General features: G+C 46.5%; 1 protein-coding gene across 6 annotated transcripts in view; it reads right to left on the bottom strand.

Annotated features, from left to right (window-relative positions):
* Positions 1-25049, bottom strand: part of UBR4 (ubiquitin protein ligase E3 component n-recognin 4) — a 2945062-nt gene that overhangs the window by 1229117 nt on the left and 1690896 nt on the right. For 5 of the 6 annotated variants that reach the window (XM_069611069.1, XM_069611071.1, XM_069611072.1 and 2 more), the window contains 3 exons: positions 22393-22514; positions 21917-22028; positions 21303-21433 (listed from right to left, as the gene is read on the bottom strand). In XM_069611069.1, the coding sequence (XP_069467170.1) occupies positions 21303-21433; positions 21917-22028; positions 22393-22514 (365 nt within the window). The remainder of the gene's footprint in view (positions 1-21302; positions 21434-21916; positions 22029-22392; positions 22515-25049) is intronic. The other variant, XM_069611070.1, reaches the window with a different exon arrangement.

The following is a 25049-nucleotide window of genomic DNA, read 5'->3' as shown; positions in this document are numbered from 1 at the left end:
CACCATGCAAGTTTTCGAAAAAAAACTCTACTCGACAACTGCAAAAGATCCAAAATGAGTTAGGAAAGATCTCTTATTGCAACTTTTGCTGTTTTTGAACCTGTTCTGACTTTTTGGAGCGAAGTAAAGCCTTCAGCTTCACTTCCCTTGCCCATTGTTCATTTGTTATGGGGAAACTGATTAGTCCTTCAGACTATCGGAAATGGGAAAACTAGGTTTCCCTTTTTGTCTACTCTTCCGATTATCTGTTACTTCCTTTTTCCTACACCCCTACCTCATCTCTACCCCCTTCTCATTCACCCCCCCTCCTCCTCCTCTCGTTGCAAAATATGTTCCTTTGATTATTCCAGTTTTATTTCTTCCCTTTATTCCTCTCTCCCATCCCTTTCCTCTGTTTACCTTCTACTACCCGATGAAGCATTTTACTTGTTTGAATCTTCCTTGGTTTCCACTTTACTCCTTCACCAGTTACGCTGTTTTACTCCTTCTCGTAGACCTCATCAACTCTGGTTCCTTCCTGGTCTAACTCCTCTTCGTTCCAGTCTTCGTAAGGCCGAAAGTAGATGGAAGAAATCCCAGTCCCTTCCGATCTCTCTGCTCTATCTTCACTCCACTTTTCTTATGATACTTCTCTGCTCTCTGCAAAATAAATGTGTATTTCGCTACTCTCACAATCAGCTCTCTCATCACCACTGTCTCCTTCAGCTTCTCTATAGAATACTCTCCCCGACCCTTCTCTTCTTGCATTACTTTCTTCCTCCGACTTTTTAAAATTACTTTACTTCTAAAGTTGTCTCTCTTCACTCTTCTTTCTACCCCCCTTTACCTACCTTGCCTCCCTATTCTCCGTCTCCCTTTTCACCACTTTCTAATCTTGACACGTCTGCCATTCTTGCTCATGCTCATCATACTGCCTCCATCTGGACAGTCTCCCCTCTGTCGGCCTTCCCCAGGTCTACCATCACCTCATCTCTGATCTTACTTCACATATTAATTCTTCCTTCTCCAATTCCTCCTTTCCTTTTCCATTTAAACACACCCTCATTCTCCACATCTTGAATAAATCTTCTCTTGATCCTTCTGTTCCTGCTAATTTCCACCCCATCTTATCGCTTTCATATCTCAACCTTTACAACATGCAGCCCAAGTCTCATCTTATCCAAATCTTCATTCACTTATTGCCCCACTCCAATCAGGTTTTCACCCTTCTCATTTTACTGAAACCACTCTTCTCCACATCTCTAACACTCCTTTCTTCTCGTCATTCTAAAATACCTTCTATTCTAATACTTCTTGATTTCCGCTCTTAAATGGTTTTACTCATCTATCAAACTGTACTTTTGTTTCTTGGATTGTTAGGATCTCTTCTTTTCTTCTTTCACAGAGACATTACACTCCACAGTCTCTTTCTACGATACATTGCTGGATGTCTTCCCATTTTCTCCATTTCAATCTATCCAAGACTGATGCTCTACTTCTCTCCCGCTATCTCTATTCCTCCGCCTCTACCTCCGCCCTCTATTTCTTTTCCCCTCCCAACACTCTTTTTCTCTTCTCTACTCGCAAACCTGGGTGTCACCTTCAAACCCTTCTCTTTCCTTTTGCCTCCATATTTCTAACACTGCCCACTTCTGTTGCTTTGCCCTCTTCAATATTCGTAGCGCAAATTACTACCTTTCTTTTCATGCGACTAAGCTTCTTAACATGTCTCTTATCTTTTCACAGATTTACTATTGTTCTGCCCTGTAATAGTCTCCCAGCTTCCCATTTCGCTCCTCTTCGTTCTGTTTATAATTCCTCTATCCGTAGTCTTTTCTCTTTCTCCTCATTCATCTTTTTCTCCCTCTCTGATCGGCATGCATCTCCTCCCTTTTGAATCTTGTCTTCTATTTCCTCGCCATTGTTTTTAAGTGCATTCATGGTCACGCCACACTAGCTCTCCTCCCTTATTTTGCTGTATTCTCTGGTCATGCATTATGATTCCAGAATCTGTTTCTTCTCCCTGTCCCTAAACCTCCCAGTGCCTCCCCTCGATTCCATTCCTTTGCCCTTCTGGCCCCCAAGCACTGGAACTCTCTTCTCTATCCTTTCCTCTCCTACTTTATGTAATTTCCAAACCCATCTCAGATCTCACCTTCTATCTTCTCTCTCTAATAACTGATCACTCTTCTTTATCAGTATTACTGGAATGTATTATCTCGCATTGATCATTATGCCTTATTTTAAACTCTACAGCTCTTTATAAGTTCAATAAATACAAATACAATTATTTTTTAACACTGCACACAGCATCTTATAATGCAGTGCAATGGAGATATTTTTATTCACGCCAGCTTTATGTGCCTAAAGATAAGCTGGTGGCAGCAGATGGAGAAATTACTTAACATAATGTTCGTTCTATGGATTCTTCTCCCGCAGATTCCTCATCAGATAATATCCCAAACAGAGAAATTGTGATTTGAATGACAGGGCCTGCAACTCACTGACCAGTCTGGCTGACGGAATGGCCACCAAGAAAGCAGTCTTTAGAGTGAGTAAACAAATGGAGCAAGAGTGCAAATGCTTAAAAGGGAGCCGCCATGAAGAAAGTGAGAACCAAGTTAAAGTACCAGTCTGGGACAACAAAAGCAAAAGGCGGATACCTATGTAGAGGGCCCTTCAGGAATTGAACCATAACCAGGATTGTGAAGAAAGACCCTTGGTCAGGAGACCTTTTGATCACAAAGCCGCCAAGTATCCTTTGATTGTTGCAACCTGAAGGCCTGAAGAGGCCAGTGATAGAAGGTACTCCATCACTGTAGTGGTGGGACAAGTGATTGGGTCAATCTCACGTTCCCTACACCACCCCTCAAATCTCCACCAGCTGCACGCTTACAGCGATCTTGTTGACAGTCTACATGCAGCCAGTAGCACCTCAAGTACCTCCTCCGAGATGTCCCATCCGTCATACCTCATACTCTCAAGGGCCAGGCATGTAGGTTGAGGGATTCTGGGTTTGGGTGGAGTACCCGACCTTCTGACTGACAGATCAGGCCGTCGAGGCAACCAGAGAGGCGGGATGGCCAAGTCCGGAAGTTCAGAGTACCACAGCCTCCTCGTCCAATCCGGGCGATCAAGATCAGGGTTGCTCAGAATCTCCTTAACTTCCTGAGAACCCATGGAATGACGGGAATCGGAGGGAAAGCATAGTGGATATTGAAAGTCCACTCCTCCAGAAATGCATCCCCCAGTGCGCCTCTCGCCAGGAATTTCCTCAAGCAAAACGGTCTGCAATTCCTGCTGGGCTCTGTGGCAAACGGATACACTGCTGGGCTACCCCACTGAGACAAGACCTCTTCTAGGACTTCCTGGCACACTGCCTACTTGTGTGAGACTGTGCTCTACCTGCTCAGAGCGTCCGCCAATCCGTTCTCCCTCCCTGCCAGATGTATTGCTGAGACTGAGATCACATTCTCTAAAAGTCTGAACAGATGCATTGCGCCTCTCTGCAAAGGGGAGGAAGGCGCACGTCACCTTGCTTGTTCAGGTAGTGCATGGCCACCGTATTGTCCGTCATAATAAGGACCTGCTTCCCTTTTAAAGAGGGGGCAAACACTTTCAGGGCTATCCCGATTGCTCGCAGTTCCAGCCTGTAGATGTGCCATTGAGCTTCCATCGTGGACCAAAGACTGCTCACCTGCAAATCCTCGCAGTGAGCACGCCCCAACCCTTCAATGACGCATCCATGACCATCATGGCCTGGGGCTTCCCCCGCCAACATGTTTTTGCTACTGGCCCACCAAAAGAGATTATTGGTCACCAACCTGGACACTTTTAAAATGTTTTTAAAAGTGCCGAAATACTGGGACCAGTGACCCAATAGGAGCCATTGCAGCGACTGCATCTGCAGTCTGGAGACCTAAGAGGCGGAGGAAGGAAGCTGCTGGAAAGGTGGTGTGGCATCTGCCTGACACTGGTGACTCCCTCCTCAGGGAGAAATGGCCTTCCCCACTGAGTGTCCAGGAGCACACAGTTGAACTGGAGCTTATGTGTTTGTGTCGTGTGGGACTTCTTTAAGTTCAGGGAGAAGCCCAGCCTGTGCAGTAGTGAACAAGTGTCCTTGAGATGGGATAAAACCTGCTCTGTCGACTTCCCTCAGATCAGCCAGTCGTTCAGGTATGGGACCATATGGGCACGGATCTCCTGAGGTGGGCTGCGACTACCACCATTAGCTAGGTGAAAACCCATGGGGCGGAGCTCCACTCAAAGAAGGGCACCTTCAAGTGGTAGTGCTTGTCCCCTATGAGGAATCTCAGCAATTTCCTGTGCTTCTGGTGGATCATCATGTGGAACTGTGTGTTCTGGAGGCCTATTGACACCAGTCAGTCCTGAAGCCTGAGAGTGTGGAGAATTTCTCTTAACGTCACCATCCTGAACTTGTTCAAGGCCTTGAGGTCACCATCATGAACTTGTTGAAGGCCTTGAGGTCCAAGATGGGACAGAGTCCTCCCCCTTTCTTGGGTACCTGGAAATACCGGGAATACCAGCACAATCCTCTCTGCTCAGGAGTTACCTCTTTCACAGCACCCTTCAAAAGCAGGGCTTGTAGCTCTTCCTGGAGCTCCGGTTCCAATTGCTGAGGAGGATGGAGTGGTCTGTCCAGCTACCTTTTTAAGAAAGGCAGACAGTAACCACATTGAACAAGATAGAGCGCCCAGGCATCAGAGGTAATCTCCCGCCATTGGGGCCAGTGCTCGCCTATCCGTCCTCCAAACAGGGAACCGTGGGGGGAGAAATTAAAGCAGCTTTGAGGGCGGAGCCGCCCCAGCTGCTACCATCTGCTGGCCTATGGAGGGCCCCCCAGCCTTTCCTGAGGGTGGGAAACACTTCTGCCCCTGCCTGGGTTGCGGGAGTTGAGCCTTGCTGCCACAGGGAATGTAACGTCTGTATCCTCTTCACTTCACTTTGAGGCGAAGCAAAAAGGCAGATTTTTCCAGCTGCTGGACAGCTAGGCCAGAGACTCGGCTGCAAGCTTTGAGTCCCTAAACCTCTCCAAGGACTGGTCACCTTTAGGGCCCAACAGATTCTCACTGTCAAAGGCGATGTCCAGCAACTTGTTCTTGACGTTGGACAAGAATCCTGACTTGCACAGATACGCCTGTCTCCTCAAGGGGGTCGCCGATCCCATAGACGACCTGACACAGTCCGCAAACGTCCAGGTCTGTCTATAACAACTGCCAGGCCACCTCCTAACCATCCTCCAAAATTCTCAGGAAGCCCTCCCACATCTCCCCTTCGGGAATGGTCTGGGAGACTTCCCCAATAGCCTTCCACAAGCCAAATGTGTACTTTGCGAAGGCGCCATATGCGTCAACTGCTTTAAAGGCCAAACTGCCCGACAAGAACCCCTTCTTGGCTAGGGCGTCAACGTCCTTTCCTTCCCTGTAGGGCGCATAGGGATGGATGTGGCTAGTGTTAACAGCAGCCGCCTGTACCACTAACCCCTCTGGTGTTGGATGAGTGGAGAGATAAACTGGGTCTCCCCTTGTCGGACTATATTTTTTTGTGAATTTGGAATTCACTGGGGGAGCAGTGCACGGCCTCTGCCATAAGGTGCCGATCGGGTTGGCAACAGTCACATTAGAGGGCATGGCCCTCTCTGTAGAGGTTTCTTCCTCCGGAACGTCTTTGAGGTCGTAACATGACAAAGGTCTTGCTGGGTCACTCCACCCTAGGGAATCCACCACCCTATCGACTGTTGCACGGTATTTTGCATTTCAATGCCCATAAGAATGTGCCTGCTGCGTCTCCACATGTGATGGGGTGTCCAGGCCACAAGCACCATGGAGGCCCCCAGCCAAGGTGACTAAATAAGCATGGTTAGTGAAAAAATCTCTGCCGCCAGAGCCTGCATAAGCAGGGTCGAAGCCAAATGACATCTGGTCATCAGTGCCGTCGAAGATTGTTGCCATAATGTAAAAAAACTTGAAACTCAGGACGAACAAACATTTGGATATTGGCGCCAATATCGATGGTCCTGTGCCAACTGGTGCCGAAAGAGGCTTTGATGCTGAGGGCGCACTGGCAACAACCTGTGTCGGGGTGAGGGCTTCGACGATGACAACGAAGTGGTCAGCTTGGGGCCAGGATTACAGGGCACCACTGGAGCCAAGGAGCCTTCTGTTTGTAGGGATCACCAGTACTGCAGCCGCTTTCTGAATCATGTTGAGCATCTGCTCTTTGAAAACCTCCCACTTTGCCATGGATGTAGGCCCTGCCGACAATTTACCGGGTTCATCCGACGAGTCGGATCCGTGCCTGCTTCGGTTACGCCTGTTCATTTTATGGGAGGAGTGGCTCACAGAGTTTGACTTCTTTTTTTTTTCATGCCTATCCTCCTTTTCAGGAGCAGGTCTCATATCAGGTTCCGTTGAGCGGACAGTCGAGCGGTCCGGAGATGTAGAAGGGGCCATCCTACCGTAAGTTTCACAGCCCTCTCCTGTATTGATTTTGGGTTCATTTTTCTATAAGAAGCGCAGTCCTCGGTGATGTGATCGACACCGAGGCACCAGACGCAGACGCTGTGTGCGTCCTTGAAAGACATTTAGGAACTGCAGTCCTTGCAGCGCTTGAAGCCCGACACCTTGGGAGTGGACATTCTCAAAACGACATTCTCGTGAGGGTCTTGTTCCGTGAGCAGCGTGCCAAGCACACAGAAAAAGTAACTGAGGTACAAAGGCGTAGTGACGCAGTACATGGACGACGACCAAAGTCTGGAGGCGACAACCGCCGCATAGTGTCAAGATGGATTTACGGCTGAGTCGAGGCGAACTACACCTCTGTCAAAAGGTTTTCAGAGCAACGGACGCTGGAAGGGATACCTATCTGATGAGGAATCTGCGGTTCAAAGGCAATCCATTGAATAGATTTGTACTTAACTGTGCACAGTTAACTGTACCACTGAACAGTACCCTCCTCCCTTTGTAGTTCAGCCGTTAAACTCCAGCTGAGACAAACCTCTTGCCATAGGTTGGATTCTCCATGTTCTACCCTCAGATAGAAGATTTGAATCCCTCCCTCCTCCCCACACATCCCCTTAAGAGGCTACAAGAAAATAAAGGAACAAGGGAAGGAAAGTACAAAGCAAAGCTACCCCCCTAAACCGCATGTCCTGCACCGTACATGGTCAGACCTTAGACAAAATACCTGTTCCCCTAAATAGCATCCACTGCACCTTACCTGCTCAAGCTTTATACAAGCAGAGCAACCCCACTAAAAATATAGGCCAGGCACCACAAAGTAGAAATCGACCAGATAACTCAAGGAAGCCCACATAGCCAAAAAAAGTGTCTTTTTGTGGCTTTTGAAACCAGTTCAAAGCTAAGAGAACAAGTCTCTGACATTCTTCCACAGACATCTTACCAACTTGACTAAAAGTTGCAAAAGCCAGAAAGTCACTCACCCACCTACCCCAGCGGGGCAGCCTCTCTTCCCCTTTCTTCTCTATGGCATTGTATATAGCCGTCAATGGGTGAGGCGTTATGGTCCTGTATCCAGGAGATCACTGTAGGGGAATAGCTTACACCTTGCGCATGAATAAAGCATGGCTGTTTTTGCCCTGGTTCCATCATCTAGCTGTGGCACAAATATTGCACAAAAATGTGAAAGGAAGTTGCCCAGAGAGCTAGATGAGGGTCTCTGGCCAATTTCCTTTCAAATATTTGTGCAATATGTGTGCCATAGCTAGATGATGGAACCAGGGAAAAAAACAGCCAAAGGGCAGAGAGACTGCAAACTCCAAAGTGCAGTATTAATGTTAAGTTCCTCACTTGTCATCCTCCCCAAATTACGCTATCACTATCACTAGCAGCGTACTGCTCTTCGCCATCCTACAGCTGAGGCACCCATACCGCCCACAATTAGACCAAGGTGCTGTACTTTTGAGGAATCCACACACCATGTATCTTTTCTGCTCCTTGTTTCATCGTAAAGAACCCTCTTCAGGGATGCAGCATAACTCTGATAATGTAGTCCTGGTTCCGTCTCAAAACTTGGTGGATTTTGGCCATTGGGGGAATTACTGTGAGAAACTGTTGGAGCTTATGGGAGACAGCAGGGTAGACCTCTGGGAGAAACAAGCAGGGTTTACAGCCAGTGCCCTGACCGCCAGACAAAAGTCGTTACAGGCCCTGTCTTGATGGGCAAAGTACCAGCAGGCCCCCCAAGCACAGCACCAGAGAATGTTAGAGCAAGGTTTCACTCAGTCTGCCAGCCAATATACTAAGAAAGGTGAAATGTGTGAATAGGCCTCAAATTTCAAGCTGCCCTTTCTCTGAACCCAATGTTCTTGACCCGTATAACCCTTAAGTAGCTTATTGTTAAAAATTGATTTTCAGAATCAACCCTGTGTTAGATTCTGAGAGGAAACCCTATTCTGGTGAACAAGAAAAAAACACTAATGTCTAATAAGGCTCTATCAAGTTAGGTGACTGAGCAATGAGAGACACAAAGCACTCAATAATTCAAGATGGACATCAAGTATGAAAATACAGTAATTTATTAGGTCATGAAACAAATTTGCAATGAAATTAAGAGGCCAGTAATGTTACTAAATGCATGCTACTCACATATATACATTCACAATGGGGTGCTCAGCACCAACACTTCACTTTTAGACTGTTAGATCAGATTCAAGTAAGAACACTAGCAAACTGTGCAGTAAAGTCAGTGAAGTAAAGAGGAGAAGTATTGTAAAACTAGATTGTATCAGGCAATTAGAAAGCAGTTGCAATACTAATACATTTCCTTAGAATATAAGGCCTTAGCAATTAAGTATTTGCCTACTCAAGAGGATGGTACCTAGTGCCCAAATAGTAACAAGACCCCAAGATAGCCCTTTATAGGGAGTTGGTAGTCTTTTAAAGAAGTAGAACAAGTGTTGGCAAATCCAGCATGTAGGTGTAAGTTTTGTATGGACAGGGAAACCAAAGTTCTTTAGGGTTGCTCTCTCAATCCCACTACCTTAAGGGAAGCCCAGGGGGATCCATGTTCAGAACTCCACTATCACAACCAGGCAAGGGAGAGGCACGGCAGGTCTTTCGCCTGTTGAATTCTATGGAAAAACGTAGCAACAGAAAACCAAACTCACCTCCTGTGCTCCGACTACTTCAGAAACCATCCCTGAGGAATTAAGAATCCACTGGGCACACTTAGAGTGTCCGTTTCCTTGGAAGGAATCCCCGGATTGCTAGAGCAGAGGTAACTTTCAGCATTGGGATTGGTTCTGGCAAGTTGGCGGTCTTGCACTCAATTGAGACAGTTCCTGCGATTGGACAGCTGGACGACGCTGGCATTACAAGACCACCACTATGATGCTGACGACTTCAGACAAACCCCAGGACACAAAGAAGGTGAGCTGCAGTGATGAACACGGCAATTAGGCATAAGACGACCCGCATGGCAGAGATAAAGAAGCTGCCTCTAAGAGACCCCTCTATGTGCAGGAGAGCTGCAACTGCAGTTGGTGGCCACTTATCTCAGGAGCGGAGAGTCCGAGAAGTCCCATGTTTGAACTTGAGACTACTATTGCAACAAAGACGGTCACAAGGGAGCTGGGCGGTCCACACGTGTTCCTGGGACAATTTCGATAACTTCCACGGGTACTATCCTCCATCGGGGGTCGGGATGGGTTGTTCCAACGGGTCCCGAGGCTCAAGCGCCAGTAAAGACCTTCAGAAGAGCAGGACTTTGCCAGGACTTTGTTGGAGGTAATGCTGGTTGGTTGCAATAACGATCGATGGGCCTAAAATGGGATGCTCCACTTTGAAGAGGGCTTTCCTCCAAAGACTAAAGATGGATTTCCAAAATCTGCCAGAGGTACTAAAGGTGGCTAGCACCCTAAAATGGTTGTGCCGCAGGATTTTCACTTCTTCTTTGGCCATATTGTCCTTCGGCTTGCTTTCTGCCTTCTCAGGTCAGGATATGCAATGTCTGGTATGCCATTTCCCGGGGAAAGCTGCTGCTTACACAGGCAAGTGGGCTTTGTGTGGGTGAGCAAGAGGAGGGAGCAGGGATTGTCCGTCCCTAGTTCACATCCTCTGGTGGCCAAAATTCTGTTGGTGGACGGATGCAATGACCAGTGGTTATTCTGGATTGGACAATGCTTTGCTGTTTGAAGGTTGCAGATCCTTATTGTTGGGCTTAGGCTGGCTCCTAGCGCGAATCATGGATAAAACTATGGGTCCTCCAGCTATTCGACAGATCATCTTGGGAACCATGACTTCTACTATGAAGAGCGGCCCAATGACGACCCTTGCAGCTGACAAGCATCGGTTCCAGTGATTGGCCCAGTGAAACCCTGCTTCTCTTACTGATCCCAGAAGACCCTTGTTGGTGCTTCAGCCCTTGGACCAGTGGAAATAACCAGTGCTGACCTGTGCTCGAAGATCAGTGCCTTGGAAGCCTTTGGAATTTTCCATGGACCACGTGTTGGACTGATCAGTTCTCAGTCGCTATTCTGAGCAGAGCTTTGGAAATTAACAGATCTTCAGCTTGTGTCACAAGTCGCCTGTTCTTGCAATTTCAGCCGTCTCACTTCAAGGAAAGCTGTGCTGGGATGCGTTTGTGTTCATCACTGTATGATTGGCTGTTCCCACCAGAATGTGGTGATCTCCGATGGAACCTTTCTATTGCAATCCCGTGAGGTGTCCTGAAGGGTCTACACCACAGAAGTCTGCATCTTTTCTTTATTTGGGGTCTTCTTCTGGAAGCCGACAGGAACAGTTTGCTATGCAATGCAACCAACTCCCGACTTAAAGAGTGACCTCTGCAACACCTGAGGCTTTTCTAACCCAAACCAAGCGCAGAGGATTGTGTGTCTAACGGATTCCAGAAGACGTGCAGTGCTATCTGGCAGTCAGGGGGTTTAGTTAACATGCCTGTTTCTGCCCTCCTGTTCTACATATGGTAACATTGGGTGCAAAGCCCTTGCCCATAGCTCCCTCTGGCCTGGAGTCCAGTCATCATATCTTGACTAAGAATCCATTTGTAGGTCTCTCCTGGTGAATAGTGTAGAATGGGGTAATTACCAGATTTTGGGAAAATACTTAACTAACTCTTAAACACTTTGCTAAGCACCATCACGAGCCCACAGCATCATTTTGACACTCATCTGAAGAAGTTATAATCTGGAACTTGATACCTTTGGGCACAAAGCCCCATATCAATTTAGGGTTGGATTTACCTTAAGTGAGTGGCACTGTCTTTGTGTTGGTGCCATCTACTTTTCCTGCATCTGATAACTCACCCGTTGAACACTGGTATATAATTAATATGCATCTTTATTCTCCTATTTGGAGAATGTGTATATATATTATCTATGGTTTTGATTGACTATACTTACCTGTGATTTGTATATGCTTGGTGTGGAACCAAAGGACTATTTTTTTTGTATGTACTACAATGAATATAAAGGACTGTACAGAACCATAATACGACATCATCAACACATGATACTTCCTCATAATCGTGCAATAAAAAAACACATCAAATAACAAGTACCGTTAAAAATGACATCCTGAAATTTTACCATATAGTACAATAGATTCATATAATGCCCTTCTGTAAAAGAATCCCATATCCCATCTTCACAGCTAAAATCAATTATATTATCATAAGACTTTAAAAATTACTGCCGTAAATTAATCAAACTTTCACATCCCATGAGTAGATGCCTCGCAGTATCAATGGTATGTTCTCTGCACAATCTACATAGCCTCCCAGTACGAGAAATACCCAACCTAGTCCCTATAATCTCTAAAGAGGGTGCCATATTAAATTGTATGTTTAAATCCAATCAAAGAGTGTTGTTTGTTGGCAATGCAGTAATGTATCTAGGCACAGTACTTCTATGCAGGTAATAGCACAAATACTCCCCACTGTTTACTTTCGTGGCTAACTGAACTTTCAAGGTCACTCTCAATTCTTTGGACCACCTGCTTTATAGACTAGATTAATACATTGTACTGGACGTTCACACAGGCATATAGCCCATTGTTCACAATTCAAAAATATCTGTAAAGCACTAATAAATAACAATTGTTTTTATATACTAATGTCTAACTTGAATTATTAAGTACTGCTCTGTGTGGACCCTAAACCACAAACATTTTTCCTGAGATTAAGCCTTGACAGCTCGCTAATCTACCTTGGGTTTAGGCTAACCTCTCAGTGTCCCCGTTTACCATAAATAGGGTGCCTCCTAAAATTCTGCCCAGCCCCCCCACCCCACGATGGGCTGATTTTAGAAATCCATATTCAGTCTAATTGCAGCATGTGGAACATGACTTTAAAGACCAAAAGGCAAGTTTAAAAAAAATAACTCTAGGCTAAGGAGCATACCGGATCCCTAGTACATTCTGCAGAATTTCAAAGCAGATGAAAGTTTTTTTTAGGTATGAATGAAAGAAGTTGAATGGCCTTCTGCTTTGATAAAGGCAAGTCGGATATACCCATGTGATGAATCGAGGGATTCAGTCAGTTCCTCCAAGAGGGGAGCCCCTTCCTTTGAGGCTAGGGAGGTTAGCTCACTACGCAACATTCCACCTACGCGTGGCGGTAAGTGGGACCCCACAGGGAGAGACTGCCCTCTTGGGGATAAGGGCTCCCTTTCCCATAAATAACTCCCTTCTTACCATACCCAGTACAACTTTATTAACTGAAAGACAACTAAACTCCTCTTGCATGTATTATTGTAATGTAATACCAGAATGATAATATCAACCCTGTCAAAAAGCAGCTACCAATTAGAAGTTACTGTAGCATGCTATCTGACCAGTAGAGCGGAGGAAATACATAATAGTCCCTGGAGGGACGCTCGCGAAGGGCCAGTGAAGAGCCCCATCGTTGGCGTGCCAGGTAGGCGATACGCCATTAACAGACCCAAGGAGGTCTATTTACGGGAAGAGAACCCGACCAACAGACCAAAGGAGGAAGGTGGTGCCATGTATCGGAACAAAGGAAAAACCTTTTCATCACCAAAACCGGCAAAGAAGACTGAAGTGTATCAGAACAGGGACACAGGAGAAACCAGAGAATCATCCTGTACGACCAAAGATTGGAGAAAGAACGCTGACCCGGTGACGCGGACCTACTTCAATACAGGTACTAGGGAGAGCGGGAGACCCAAGGAGCGAGGCATAAAGAGTGAAGATCACTCGGAGACCATGCAGCTTCACCCCATCGATTAGAAAAAGTATATGAAGAGTGAAGATCAGACTACTTAGCAATACACGAAACATGCTCCTGTGAGTGGCAAGACAGAGGAACAACAGGTAGAGACTTTGTCTACACATCGAGAAGAAGAAAAATATTTGGAGAAACAGGGCGAGCCAATACACAAGTAAGACCCATTGAAAGAACCGAAGGAACTTTTACAAGCAATAGCAAGAGACTATTTGAAGGTATCATATTGAAGAGCCTTGTGCTGAGAAGCATCCCTCAGAAGAAGGGAGTAATTCTCCTGATCTTTTGTTATGTATTAATAGCGGTAGGGTCATCTTAGGCTAGTTTCTGATGCAGAACTGACTATTAAGTTTGGATTTCACATCTAACAAAGAGCACCTTAGTTTAGTTTTCTTAGATAGGGTATCCCATATACTAGGGTTAGTGAGGCTTATTTGTATTATTTAAATAAAAGCAAGTTGAAAATTACACATTATAGTTCTTCTCCTCCTGACCTACCATACCCCATGCATTTTTCATCAACCAACCACAGGGAAGCCCAGACCACAAGGAAGTTTTCCAGAGTTCAGAAGATGGACACAGAGCCCAATAGGCAGAAATAACAGAACGGAAGGACACCTCAATAGAACTCTATAGGAACTGAAGTAAACACTTGTCTCCAAGTAATCTGTAGCCCAGACAACGGTGACACCCGAGGATGAGTATTTTGAATAATCAATGTTAGGAACGATATTTTGCTTTTTTGCTGCTTTAGCTCCATAGACATCAATGTGGTACGCTGCTTGCTTTTGTGTTGTACCTTTCTAGACTTTTGGAGGTTAAGTGAAGAGTTTTTGCCTCACTTCCCTTGCTAAGCTCATCTGTTTTGATGGCACTGATCAGTCCATATAACTATCAGTGCAGGGGAACTCTGTTCACCACAGCAAAGTTCTCTGTTAATTTTTCCCTGCACACATGACCTAATGTGAAGTGCTATAGGAAGCTCTTGTGTCCCTGTAACTTTGTTTTTGGTAACTTTGTTGTCATTAGCACGATGTGCCCAGGATGGGCTGGAAGCAGCAGATACATTTGTAGTGTTTTTGTTTTTTATAGTCTCGTGTGCCTTTTGGATTTTATCGCTTAATGACATGTAGAGTAGCATATACTTTTAAATGGTTGTACCACAAGATTTTCCCCTGTCCTTTGGCCATCTTACAGTCTGACCTTCTTGCCGTGATAGGCTTGCTGGACTTTCCAGGTATGGCAAACCCTTTCCTGGGAAAGCTCCAGCTTTCATGTGCAAAGTGGTGGTCTGTGTGTATAGCCAATGAGGGGGCTGGATCTGTCAGAACCCAGTCAACATCCAAACCAGGTGTGTGTTGCCGGCAGATGCAGTCTCGAGAGGCTGTCCACAATTGGACAGCCCCTGCCAAGTTTGAATTGGGTCTATGCAGATCCTCAACTTCTTGAACAAGAAGCATTTCCCCAAAGTTTCAGTTCTGCAAATAAAAAGGGGGCTTCCAGGACTAGTTTCTTTGTTTCCACCAAAAAGGTCACCTTCTGCTGCTTTCTTCAAGTGGGCGCTGTTTGTTGCCTGCATCACATCCCGAAAGTCCTCGCAGGTATCGCTGAGGTGGTGGTCCAGTAGTCGGTCGGTGTGCCCTGGGTCTACAGTTATCCAGATCCAGTCCATCAGAGCACAGAACGAACTAGCCGGACCCAATAACCCGGCGCTTGAAGTGACCTTTGCACTTGCGACCCCTGGGTTTCCTCCAACTGATCCAAGGCACACGGCCCCGCAATTTCAGCAACTCCTATGGTGGTTCTTGAGTGAATTAAAACATAAATGCCCCCCCCCCCCCGCCCCGTCTCCATAGGGTTGCATTGACATAATATCATAGCCCTAGCTCTCCCTTGCCTAGCCTTGAATGGGTGTCTTCTGGCCTGCTATCCTCCGCAGGGTCTCCCCTAAGGTGGCTGGATTGGGACAGCGTCTTTTAAAGGCTTTCCTCTTCTTTTTAGAGAACTTTGGAAAACATACTAACTGTTGGCTCCAGCCAAACACTTGGTTCAATCTTCCTAAAGAGACTTCTACAACCCAAAAAAGACTTATTGGCCCCTGTGACTAAGTACGCTCAGCCCCTTCCGTTCGAGGTAGGGAAGGACTTTTGCTGGATTAGTACCTTCTTTCTAAGGTTTTGTATGGTTATAGCTAACTCCTTTATTATTCACAACTTATTAGTTCTCAAATTGTTAATTATATACCTGGTTCTATTCCTTCATTCAATTGCTTTGCTAAACTTCGTCTCTTGAAAAGTGATTAGTTCAGCATTTAAAAGTGAAGTTTTAGTGCTCGCAGCAGAGCACATCAAGGTGAATGCATATGTAATGTTTTTGTGTATTATAAGCTGTGTCATTTTCATTAATAAGAGTTTATCTAAGACCTAAATAAATGACTATTGTGTATACATTTTGCCTAACCTGTAGTCTTACGAGTGCAGTGTGTGTGCCTAACTCAACCCATCACCACTGTGACACGCTCCTAAGCCTTGCTGCACAGTCACACTACCCAGATAATGTTTGGCTGGACATTAGTGTTTGTCTCTGTTCATCAGAATAGGCTGGCATCTGATAATGGTCCATAGGGCTGATTCTGAAAATCCATCTCAACAATCGCCCGCCCCAGGACCCACTTCGAAGGTTTTGCCAAAAACGGCTCTAGCAAACTGAAACAAAACCACCCTTTTCCAAGGGTGCCATCTCCCAGATTCGGTTGCCAAGGATTTTAACACTGGGCAAACGACAATCCCAGAAATCCAGAAAAGGAGCAAAGAACCATCATGATTGCTTCAAATATTTTGTCAAAGAGGACCCCAGGAAGAAGAACAAACCTTCGAAAACTGTTCTGAGCAGCTCAACAAACAAAAGAAGGCAGGAGCAAACAGTCCAAGGACAGGGGCAACAGCTATATGGACCTTCTGTAATCCCAACCTGACAATTTGGTGGAGTGGTTACGTTTCAGCACCCCATTGGACTTCTGCAGTGACCCGCAACCCAGTGGATAATTCTGGAAGTAAACTAGGGAATGAGGAGGTAAAAGGCCCAGAAAATGGTTCCCGAGTGAAGGGCTCAACCCAGCAGATGTGAGGGAATCTTCAAGAAGTCACGACTGACCTCTATTGGCAAAAATCCCAAACCAGGATATGCCGAGGCCATTGCACTTAGCAAGTATTGCCACCCGCGGACTTTAAAAATTACAGAAATGGCAGGAATTAAGAGTAAAGCTCCTTCAACAGGTTGGCAGTCCTGCCACCTCAAAGTAACATGAAGAGGAAAGGAAGAGAGTACAGCAGGGGCAACTACACTGGTTGGTCAGTAGGACTGCCACTTTGCCATAGCCACCTCCACAGGTAGTGAGAGCGATAGTCCAGGGACTTATACTGGCCTTAACCAGTTAGTGGCAGCCTTCATATTGGTCCTGTGGGCTCACAAAGAGCCCACTTGGTCAGAACTACCATTTTAAGTCCACCTCAGTCACTCAGGCAATGGAAAGACCTGAGACACAAAATGGCATAGAGCAGGAACTAAAACATCCCCATTGGTAACTCAACGACTACATAAATGGTACACTGGCTACAAATGCGGTAAAAGGGTTTGCACCCCTGGTACCAAAAATAAAGTATAGCTGCCACCAACCTACTCCCTAAAACCCATGTAGCGTGATGAGAGGCACCTCTGTGACTGGATTCCTTAGGGGTGACGCAACACCATATACCAGATATAAGGTCAAAAGGGGCATAATGTCAGGGGGAGTTCAAAAGTCCATCTGGCAACAGAACAAAGACTAAGGAACCAAAAAAAAAAAAAAAAAAGCAAAATGTTCAGGGGCCCCAAAAAGGAGACCTAGAATCCCCAATATAGCAATTCTGGCTTAACCCCCTGCTGTGGCAGACATAGGGACTACACGGACATCCCATTAAAAAAATATGAGTTGCAGTGCTAAAGGACTATTAAAAGTAACCTCACCTACCAACAACTCATTCCTGCCAGCAAAAAAAACGGTGGTCTCACAAAGTGCGGTTAAAAGCAGCAAGCCATTAAATCTTGTCTAACAATTTATCTGGATCTCCTCTGGTGGTTATCCTCCACCGCTGCCAGTCTGAAAGCACCTCCTCTGCAGCTTCCCCAGACTTTATTAAAACCGACGGCTGCCCACGGACTGTCCTATTGACAGCCTATGGCAAACTTCTAAAACGTTCTTTAATGTCTAAATGTTTGAGTGTGTGATTACCAGAAACCCTTTGGTGAATTCTAGCTGCGGAACCCCCGACGATGCATGTTTTTCTCGGCTCGCGATCAGAGACCTTCTTAGGCCCTCCTCAAGCCACTGGGATCCTGACAGAAACTGATACATCAGGAACCCACGGCTTCCCCTAAGTGCATTTTCGCACCAACCATCCAGCAACAATCCAAGGATTGGCTTTATACAGCATCACCACAGCTACCACAGCAGCTGATTGTACGGACAGCACCACATTTGTTTATCCTGATGAAGGCCAACACAATCCAGGCTACAATCCTGCCTACATGACAGAAACACACCTGTGTCGATCCCCCGTGACACAACTACATAAACCCTTCTTCGTGTATGTCCTTTAGATAATGTTGTGTACACCCTGTCTTAACAACATGCCCTGGACCACCCCCTGTCCCGGTTGCACTCCGTTTAAATATATGTTGTTCAAACTGTTAACATATATCACTGTGCTCATAGGTGGAGCTTTGTACCTCAATACCAAAGAGGTTGATACTTACCTTGTATTTCTACCATATACAATCACTCCTGTCCATTCCCTTGAGCTTTCGTGCTTATCGAATTCTGTGAACTAACTGAAGAATAATACTTGTGGTTTTGAAATAAACTCATATGTTCAGAACCGCATTTTGTGTTTGAAGGATCCCACATCCTGATTATTTTGCTATTTGTATACGTACCCTCCTGGGTAGATCAGGACCCCGCCAGGCGCCCTTATATTTACTCAACACCTTAAACTGAAAGTCCAGCCTGAAGTTGGCGGCTTTCAGCAACCCCGTCGACAAAGAGACACTCCGTTTTCCATCTGACAGAATCTGGTGTCTGCAAGCTCTACAGCCACGGTGATGGGGTGGTCTGAGGCCACTTCCCCTTTCTGGAACATCTCAAGAGCTTCGGATTCATTGTGGCCTGGTCAGAAGTCCAGAATCAGGCCCAGTTTATACCAGAGATCCCAGTCGCAGCGGGAAAGAATGGCCAGGTGTTGGCGGCCTTAATGGTGCTGGCAGCCATATGGATAATCCCCTTCCCCCCATAGCGTCCAGCTTCTTCCCCGTGGACGAGGATGACTGGTTCGCAGATCGCTTCCTGGCAGCAGCTGAGACCACAGAGTCAGGTGGAGGCTGGGACCCCAGGTACTTGGAGGAGGAGGGAGGGACTGGGGGCGTTGAGTATGGGACTCTGTATGGGTGGTGTGCTGATTCTTCAGCAGCGCTAGGCCTTCATCTCAGTTATCATCCAACAAGGGGACAGGCATGATAGTCTTCCACCTGGACTCATGACGTTGATAAAAAAAAACCTTCCTTTTTCGTCTCCTCAGGCACCAGTTGAAAAAGATCAGAGGCCCTGGAGTGGAAGGAGCCAACCTCATTGGCGGAGAGGCCCTGGCATGGGTCATCCCTGCCTGCTGGCTCCCCATCCGCTGCCACAAAGTCCTCGGCCTCATATGTGTCCGTTGCGGTAGCCGCCATATCCGTACCTGTGTGTGTGGCAGGATCCCCTGTGAGAGTCAAATCCTGAGGTGGAGGTGGTGGTGTCAGTTGGTGCCTTGGACCATCAGGGTCCTTTGACCTTGGGCTTGCGCGTAAAAGGGCTTTTGGAAGACGGTCTTGGAGGACTACTAGACGGAGCAGGGCCCGGGGTGAGCGGCATTCTCTGCCGGATTTCTGATACCAGCATGTGCAGAATGGTCAAAATGTACAACAAAACGTCCCATGGTTGAGGTGTAGGAGGATCGAGAGGGGGAAGCTCCGGGCTGGTACGACTCTTCTGGAGGGGTAGACGATTGGTTTCACCCTGCGGTGACCCACCTACCAACAAGGGCCCCGGACCCCCTTCGTGGTGTGAATAGTAGCCCTTGTGCAGGTGGTCAGTCTCAGAGCTAGTATAAACGTTCCCTGGCACACTTGGCTCAGCCCCTTGTTCCGTGCCCCTCCTAGGGGTCGTCAGAGCTTTACACCTTGCCCTCTTGAGATTTCAGGGAGGGGGGGAGGGCGGAAGGCTGCTGTCCCCTTTCCAGGGGTCTTCGCTGAAGCTGTGGCAGTTACCCCACACCATGCCAGGAGGGGGACACACAGAGCAGCGGTCGCTGTGACTGTGGGCACCACCTTCATGGTCTGCCCTCCTCGACAAACTAGTGTTCGTCGACGAGGCTGTTTATGGTCATCGACGGGTTCTAGCAGCTGTCGTCGATGTGGTCGTGGCTGTTGATGACGCTACTGATGATGGTGTTATCTTGGTTGGTTGAGAAGCCGATGGAGGCAGTGAAGGAAACACTCTGGACATCTCCTTCGTCGCTTTGTCTGCCGATGGCAAGCAGAGTTTCGAAGGAGTCAAGGACTTTCTCTTAATGAGGGCACCCCTCGCCATTAGGCTCACTGTAGATGTGGTCAGCGATGGCGACCTTGCCCTTCCCGAGCCGGGACCCGCAGCGAACCCATTGGGATCAGTGACATGCGGCCTTGCCTTCTTTTGGACCGCCACGGGCAAGGCATCCTAAAAGGACCTCAACCTCTTTTCTGAGGGAGTTTGATCGTGGGACCGGTCCTGGGGGAAGCATAACCATGCCCAGAGGCAGAGTCAGAGGCCTTACCCAATTTTAACCACGCCACCAGCCTGCTGTAGCAATCCTTCTTGGTCTTTTTTGAAAAACCACAGCACACCTTGCATCCCTCCTCATCATGGTCCAGATGCAGGCAGCAAAGACATTTGTGGTGTCGATCCTTCACAAAAACGTTCCTTAGTCCATATTTCGAGCAGAGTTTGAAGAGGCATCTTTTCTCCTCGGTCATGGCGAAAAGGCACGAAGTAGGCCCAAGACTGGGCCTTTCTCTCATCCAATGATAGATCCTCTATGTAGCAAGATCTTCACCAATAGTGGATCCCCGCTGCCAGTTGAATGATCAAACCAAATATCGGTCAAAAACTTTAAAATTTCACACAAAAACTCAAAATATTAGGAAAATAGCTTGGATAGCATTAAGAGGACTCCCAACACTGAAACGTGTGGTAAAAATCTGAAGATGGCCGACAGGGGTGGAGCTTAGGGAGAGGACTGTCTTCAGATGAGGGCAATATGACCCAGAGGACAGCGATTGGTTTAGAGGAAAAATACAGTAACTGTTTTTTCTTTTACTGAGGATTCCCAACCTGATGACGAGAATAATCATGAACACATGAATCCATGCCAGACCCCATGCTGGTGAACTATACATTTCCAGTAATATACTGTGTGGACCTTTGCTTGTGTACTGATGTGTGCAAGGTGTACGTTGTGGTAAGCCACCTCTCCTCTTCAGAGTAACCAAGCAGAGTAGACTGCTCAGTCACCCTTCCATTGAGGGAGTCAGGACTATGCTTCAGAAAACAACTTAAGACCTTCTAGTTTAAATAATACCATGCTAGGCACCTGTATACCTACGGACTAAGCCCGATCTGACCTACACGTTTGGTTCTACCATTGTCCCGTCCTCTGAATCCTCATGTCCTGTCTCTATGGAACGCGCTCCGATGCCCGCGGGCTGCAGCGCTACATAAATAAATAAAACAAATAACTTGGTTGTTATCCCTCCATATTCATTATTGGCTGATCTTATCAAGCCCTCCGAAGCCATTACTTTCCGTTCTATTAAGTGATGTATTTCATTCACTTTATACAGGATAGCATCAACCATGATGCATTATCTCCCTCAATAGCCCCAATAGCATAAATATAAATTAAGCTTAAAGCCCCAAAACAAATATCTGCACCTGACCAGCCCAACCGCTCTATCTCTCTGATCGTACTCACCACCATCTCAAAGTCACCATGGTCCACCTCATTCTGCTCTTGACTTTCTGTGCGCCCATGATCGCTATTCAAGAGCCCAGAACTCTGTACTTTATCATCCGCATCTTCGTCGTCCTCATCGTCCTTATCTCCTAGGGCAAATGACAAGGTCACGCACATGTACAAGCAAAAATATGACAATCTGCCATATCAACATACACCACAAAAAGTACCAAGACAATTATAACACCCACCTACAAATCTAACTGAGCGCAACTCTCTGGTATGTCAGGCAAACTCATAGAACCCCAGACAAGAAGGCCTGAACGGATTCAATAATAAAACCTCTTTCTCTATGTACTGCCCCACAGCCTCCCTCTTACGTAACCGACATTCACCCCAAGAACCAACTCAAATTTTCTCAAAAGTGCCTTTTAAACTTTCACCTCAAGACCGTTCCAAATGCTTCCATGGCTCACTGATTAGTTTCTTCTTGGTAACATTTTCAGGTGCTACGTTCTGTTACATGTTCAAGAAGTGCATAGGAGTTGACTGTTTTGCAGGTTAAGTGACGGGTATTTGCAAATGGGCAACATAAATAAGCACAAGTCTCCTGGAAAAAGGATAATGCATACCAACAGGTGTGTTGCTGCGAGGAGAAGAGGGCAGCGTTACATGGCGCCGAGAATTCCTGGGTCTGAGCACTCTTATCAGAGCCTGCTTACAGGAAAAGCTAACAGCAGGATCCTGAAAGAAATTAAGATACTCACTTACAAGGAAAGCAAATCAAATTAGCACTATGACTGTCAATTTCCAGACTATCAATACACACCTGCACGCAAGCGCGTACACACACAGGCAAGCACTTTTTCATTTCTATTTACAACTGTAGCGTACATTTCTAAAGGTCACCCCATGCACAAGACTTACTTTGTAATACATACATAAAAGCACAACACGCCAAGTGGATCTTACAGGCTCCTCTGAGTACTCCCACCGCATCACCCTCATCCGTGGGTAGCACAGGCTAGAGATACCTGCTCTGAAAGCAAAGGAACCACTCAAGCTCAACAGGTAGAGTAAGCAGACAAAGCTCTAAAAGGGCACTTACAGGACAGAGCAGCATCTGTGTGTAGATCTTGGAGGCCATATTGATGCAGTCAAGCTCGCAAGTACAATATCCATGGATTATATCAACCAGGGCATTGACAGTTGCTTCTATGTGCGTCAGTCCTAGGATGGAATAGCTTGCAGTGAGTTAAGGGCAATATAGAGGATGAGGCACTGCGAAAATGCACTTGTGGTTTTAGAAACCAGACATGACAGAATGTATGGGTAGTTAAGCAGCTATAGGAAACGTTACTCACCATAGTGACTACAGTGGTCCTAGTTAAAAGTCCTCTTTCCGCCATACTCATGGAGTTCCCACAGAGTGGGGACGGAACCATAGACTGAGCACAGCAACTTGCGCTTCCCCTTTAAAAATGTGCACAGAGGCAGGCTGCACACGCGGAACGATGCCACACTCTCAAATTCCCTAACATTCTAAATGAGCACCTCATCTGTTTACGGGATGCAGAGGTCGACCCTGCCACACTCTCAACTCCACCCCCACACACACTCCAAACCCTCAAGGCCATTTATCCGTTGAGGCGACTGGAAGGATTAGTTACATTTTTAGGGGGATGAAGATTGGGTATATGAAGTAAAGGTGACTTTGGAATAGGAGTATATTAGTACTGCGATGAGTAACTTCCTTACTCCTACATCCCCTCCCCTTTCCTCCACACCCATGATAGAGTACCAAGCAATTTATCACTCTACGGGTGAAAGGAAACCAAACGTGTGCAAAAGAGTTGTGCAGGACTACTTCCCTGAATTGGACATCCATTCTAGAGCTGCTATCGAGCGAGTAGTGCCTGTAGCAGGCCGATGGAGTGGCCCGAGAGTCTGCCTTACAAATCGCCTCCAATGGAAAATGTGTTAAAAAAAATACTGCTGTGGTTTTTGCCAAGGTCAAAGTGCATTCATTCTGACCGTAGGGCATTTTCTAGGAGCTCAAAGCTAATGGTAAAGCAGGAAACATTCCAGATCAGTATGGTCGTTTTTGCTACTCATCTGCCAGGAATGGGACACCCCACAAAACATGATAAAAAGTCAGTCTGATGCTCACAAAGGACTTGTACTCTCCAAATAGAACTTCAGCGCTCTACAAATGTCCAGACAGTGAAGCATTCTGCCTGCCTCCATCTGAAGACCCGGAAACAGGAAGTGAAATCTCTTGATTGATTTAAAAGCCTGAAATCACTATTGGGAAAAAGGAAGGATCTGCAGCAAGCACCACCTGGTCTCTGTGAAAAACATAAGGATCCTCTGAGGAGAAGGCCTGTAATTCACTAACCCTATAGGCTGATATTAACTGTACTAGGAAGGCTATTTTCCAGTAAACAAGACTCAGCAGAACACTCAAATGGTTTGGGAAGAGGTGAAACAGCCCCACAAGGTGTCGCTCTATGACTGGGTTTGCAAGTGGAATAATCATTTGTTCTTCAGACAGGTGCTCCCCCAGAGCTGCCAGGTAGGTTACGCTTCATACTAAGCTTGAAGGGAAAGATATACTGATGCTTGTAAAGGATGCATGGATGTGTTGAGCATCCAATTGCAGAATCCATTTACCTCTATGAGATCTGGTGGCGATTGCTTCCCGATAACCCAAAATGGCCATATGTCAGTTGTTCAGGTGCCAAGGAAAGAGATTGTGGGCGGGGTGAAGCACTTGGTGAAGTAGATGTGGTCTAGTTGCCGACCAGGTCAGAGAACAAGTGTGATGTTGGCCAACGTGTTGCGATTAGGTGATTCTGGCAATTACTGGCCTACCCAAAAATGTCAAAGAACTTTGTGGATCAGAGGGAGAGAGGGAAATGCATACGCTAACATGTTCTACCAAGGGAGCAACAGTGAATCCCCTAGAGAGTTCACTTCGCTCCCATTGGAAGAAGTGTAAAGACCCACCTGCAGTTAGTTTCCAAAAAGATCACCCTCGGGCATGATAGCTGTAGGAAGGATTTCCTTTTTGCCACTTTTATAATGATGTGTTATTTATATAGCGCCTTTATCCAAAGTGCTTTACAGAGCACATATTTACATACATTATCACCTAACCGAAATTGGTACCCATTTATCGACCTCAGAAGGATGAAAGGCTTAGTTGGCCTTGCCAGGATTCGAACCTGCGACCTGCATATCACGCTCAGATCACAGCAGAGAGCGCTCAACCTATCGGACACCCTTTCTTTTTGCTTTGAACCCTATCCTGACCCTACACACACACCTTTAAAGTTAATGAAAAAATCCCAGTGAATACAGCAGTAGTGCTGGGAGGCTCAGGACAAGGGTAAGATTTTCAGAAGAAAAATTCCCCAACATTCTAAATGAGCATGTCATCTGTTTACAGGATGAAGAGGTCGACCCTGCTAGGGGGGCATTGGGGTGAGGGGGGTCCAGAATGAGCACTTGTTTATCGGCCTGAAATTTAGTAGCACTAAACAGAGAATGGTGATGGAGACCTGCTCCTACGGCCTTGACATGAATCTACATCATATCTCCGGAACGGAAATCCACCTGATATTCTGCCGACAGTAAGAATTCGAAAAGATCCCTAAAGTTACTACACCAAACCTGAAAGAGAGAAGGGTCCCTTCATGTATTTTACCAAGATTTCCACTCTGTTCCATGGCAAAGAGGTTTTGCTCTGTGGCCCGGATCGGG

The sequence above is a fragment of the Ambystoma mexicanum genome, chromosome 8, assembly GCF_040938575.1.
Source record: "Ambystoma mexicanum isolate Mex_15411 chromosome 8, UKY_AmexF1_1, whole genome shotgun sequence".
Taxonomy (NCBI): domain Eukaryota; kingdom Metazoa; phylum Chordata; class Amphibia; order Caudata; family Ambystomatidae; genus Ambystoma; species Ambystoma mexicanum.
Note: the sequence above shows the minus strand (reverse complement) of the source record. Positions and strands in the feature narration are given on the sequence as shown.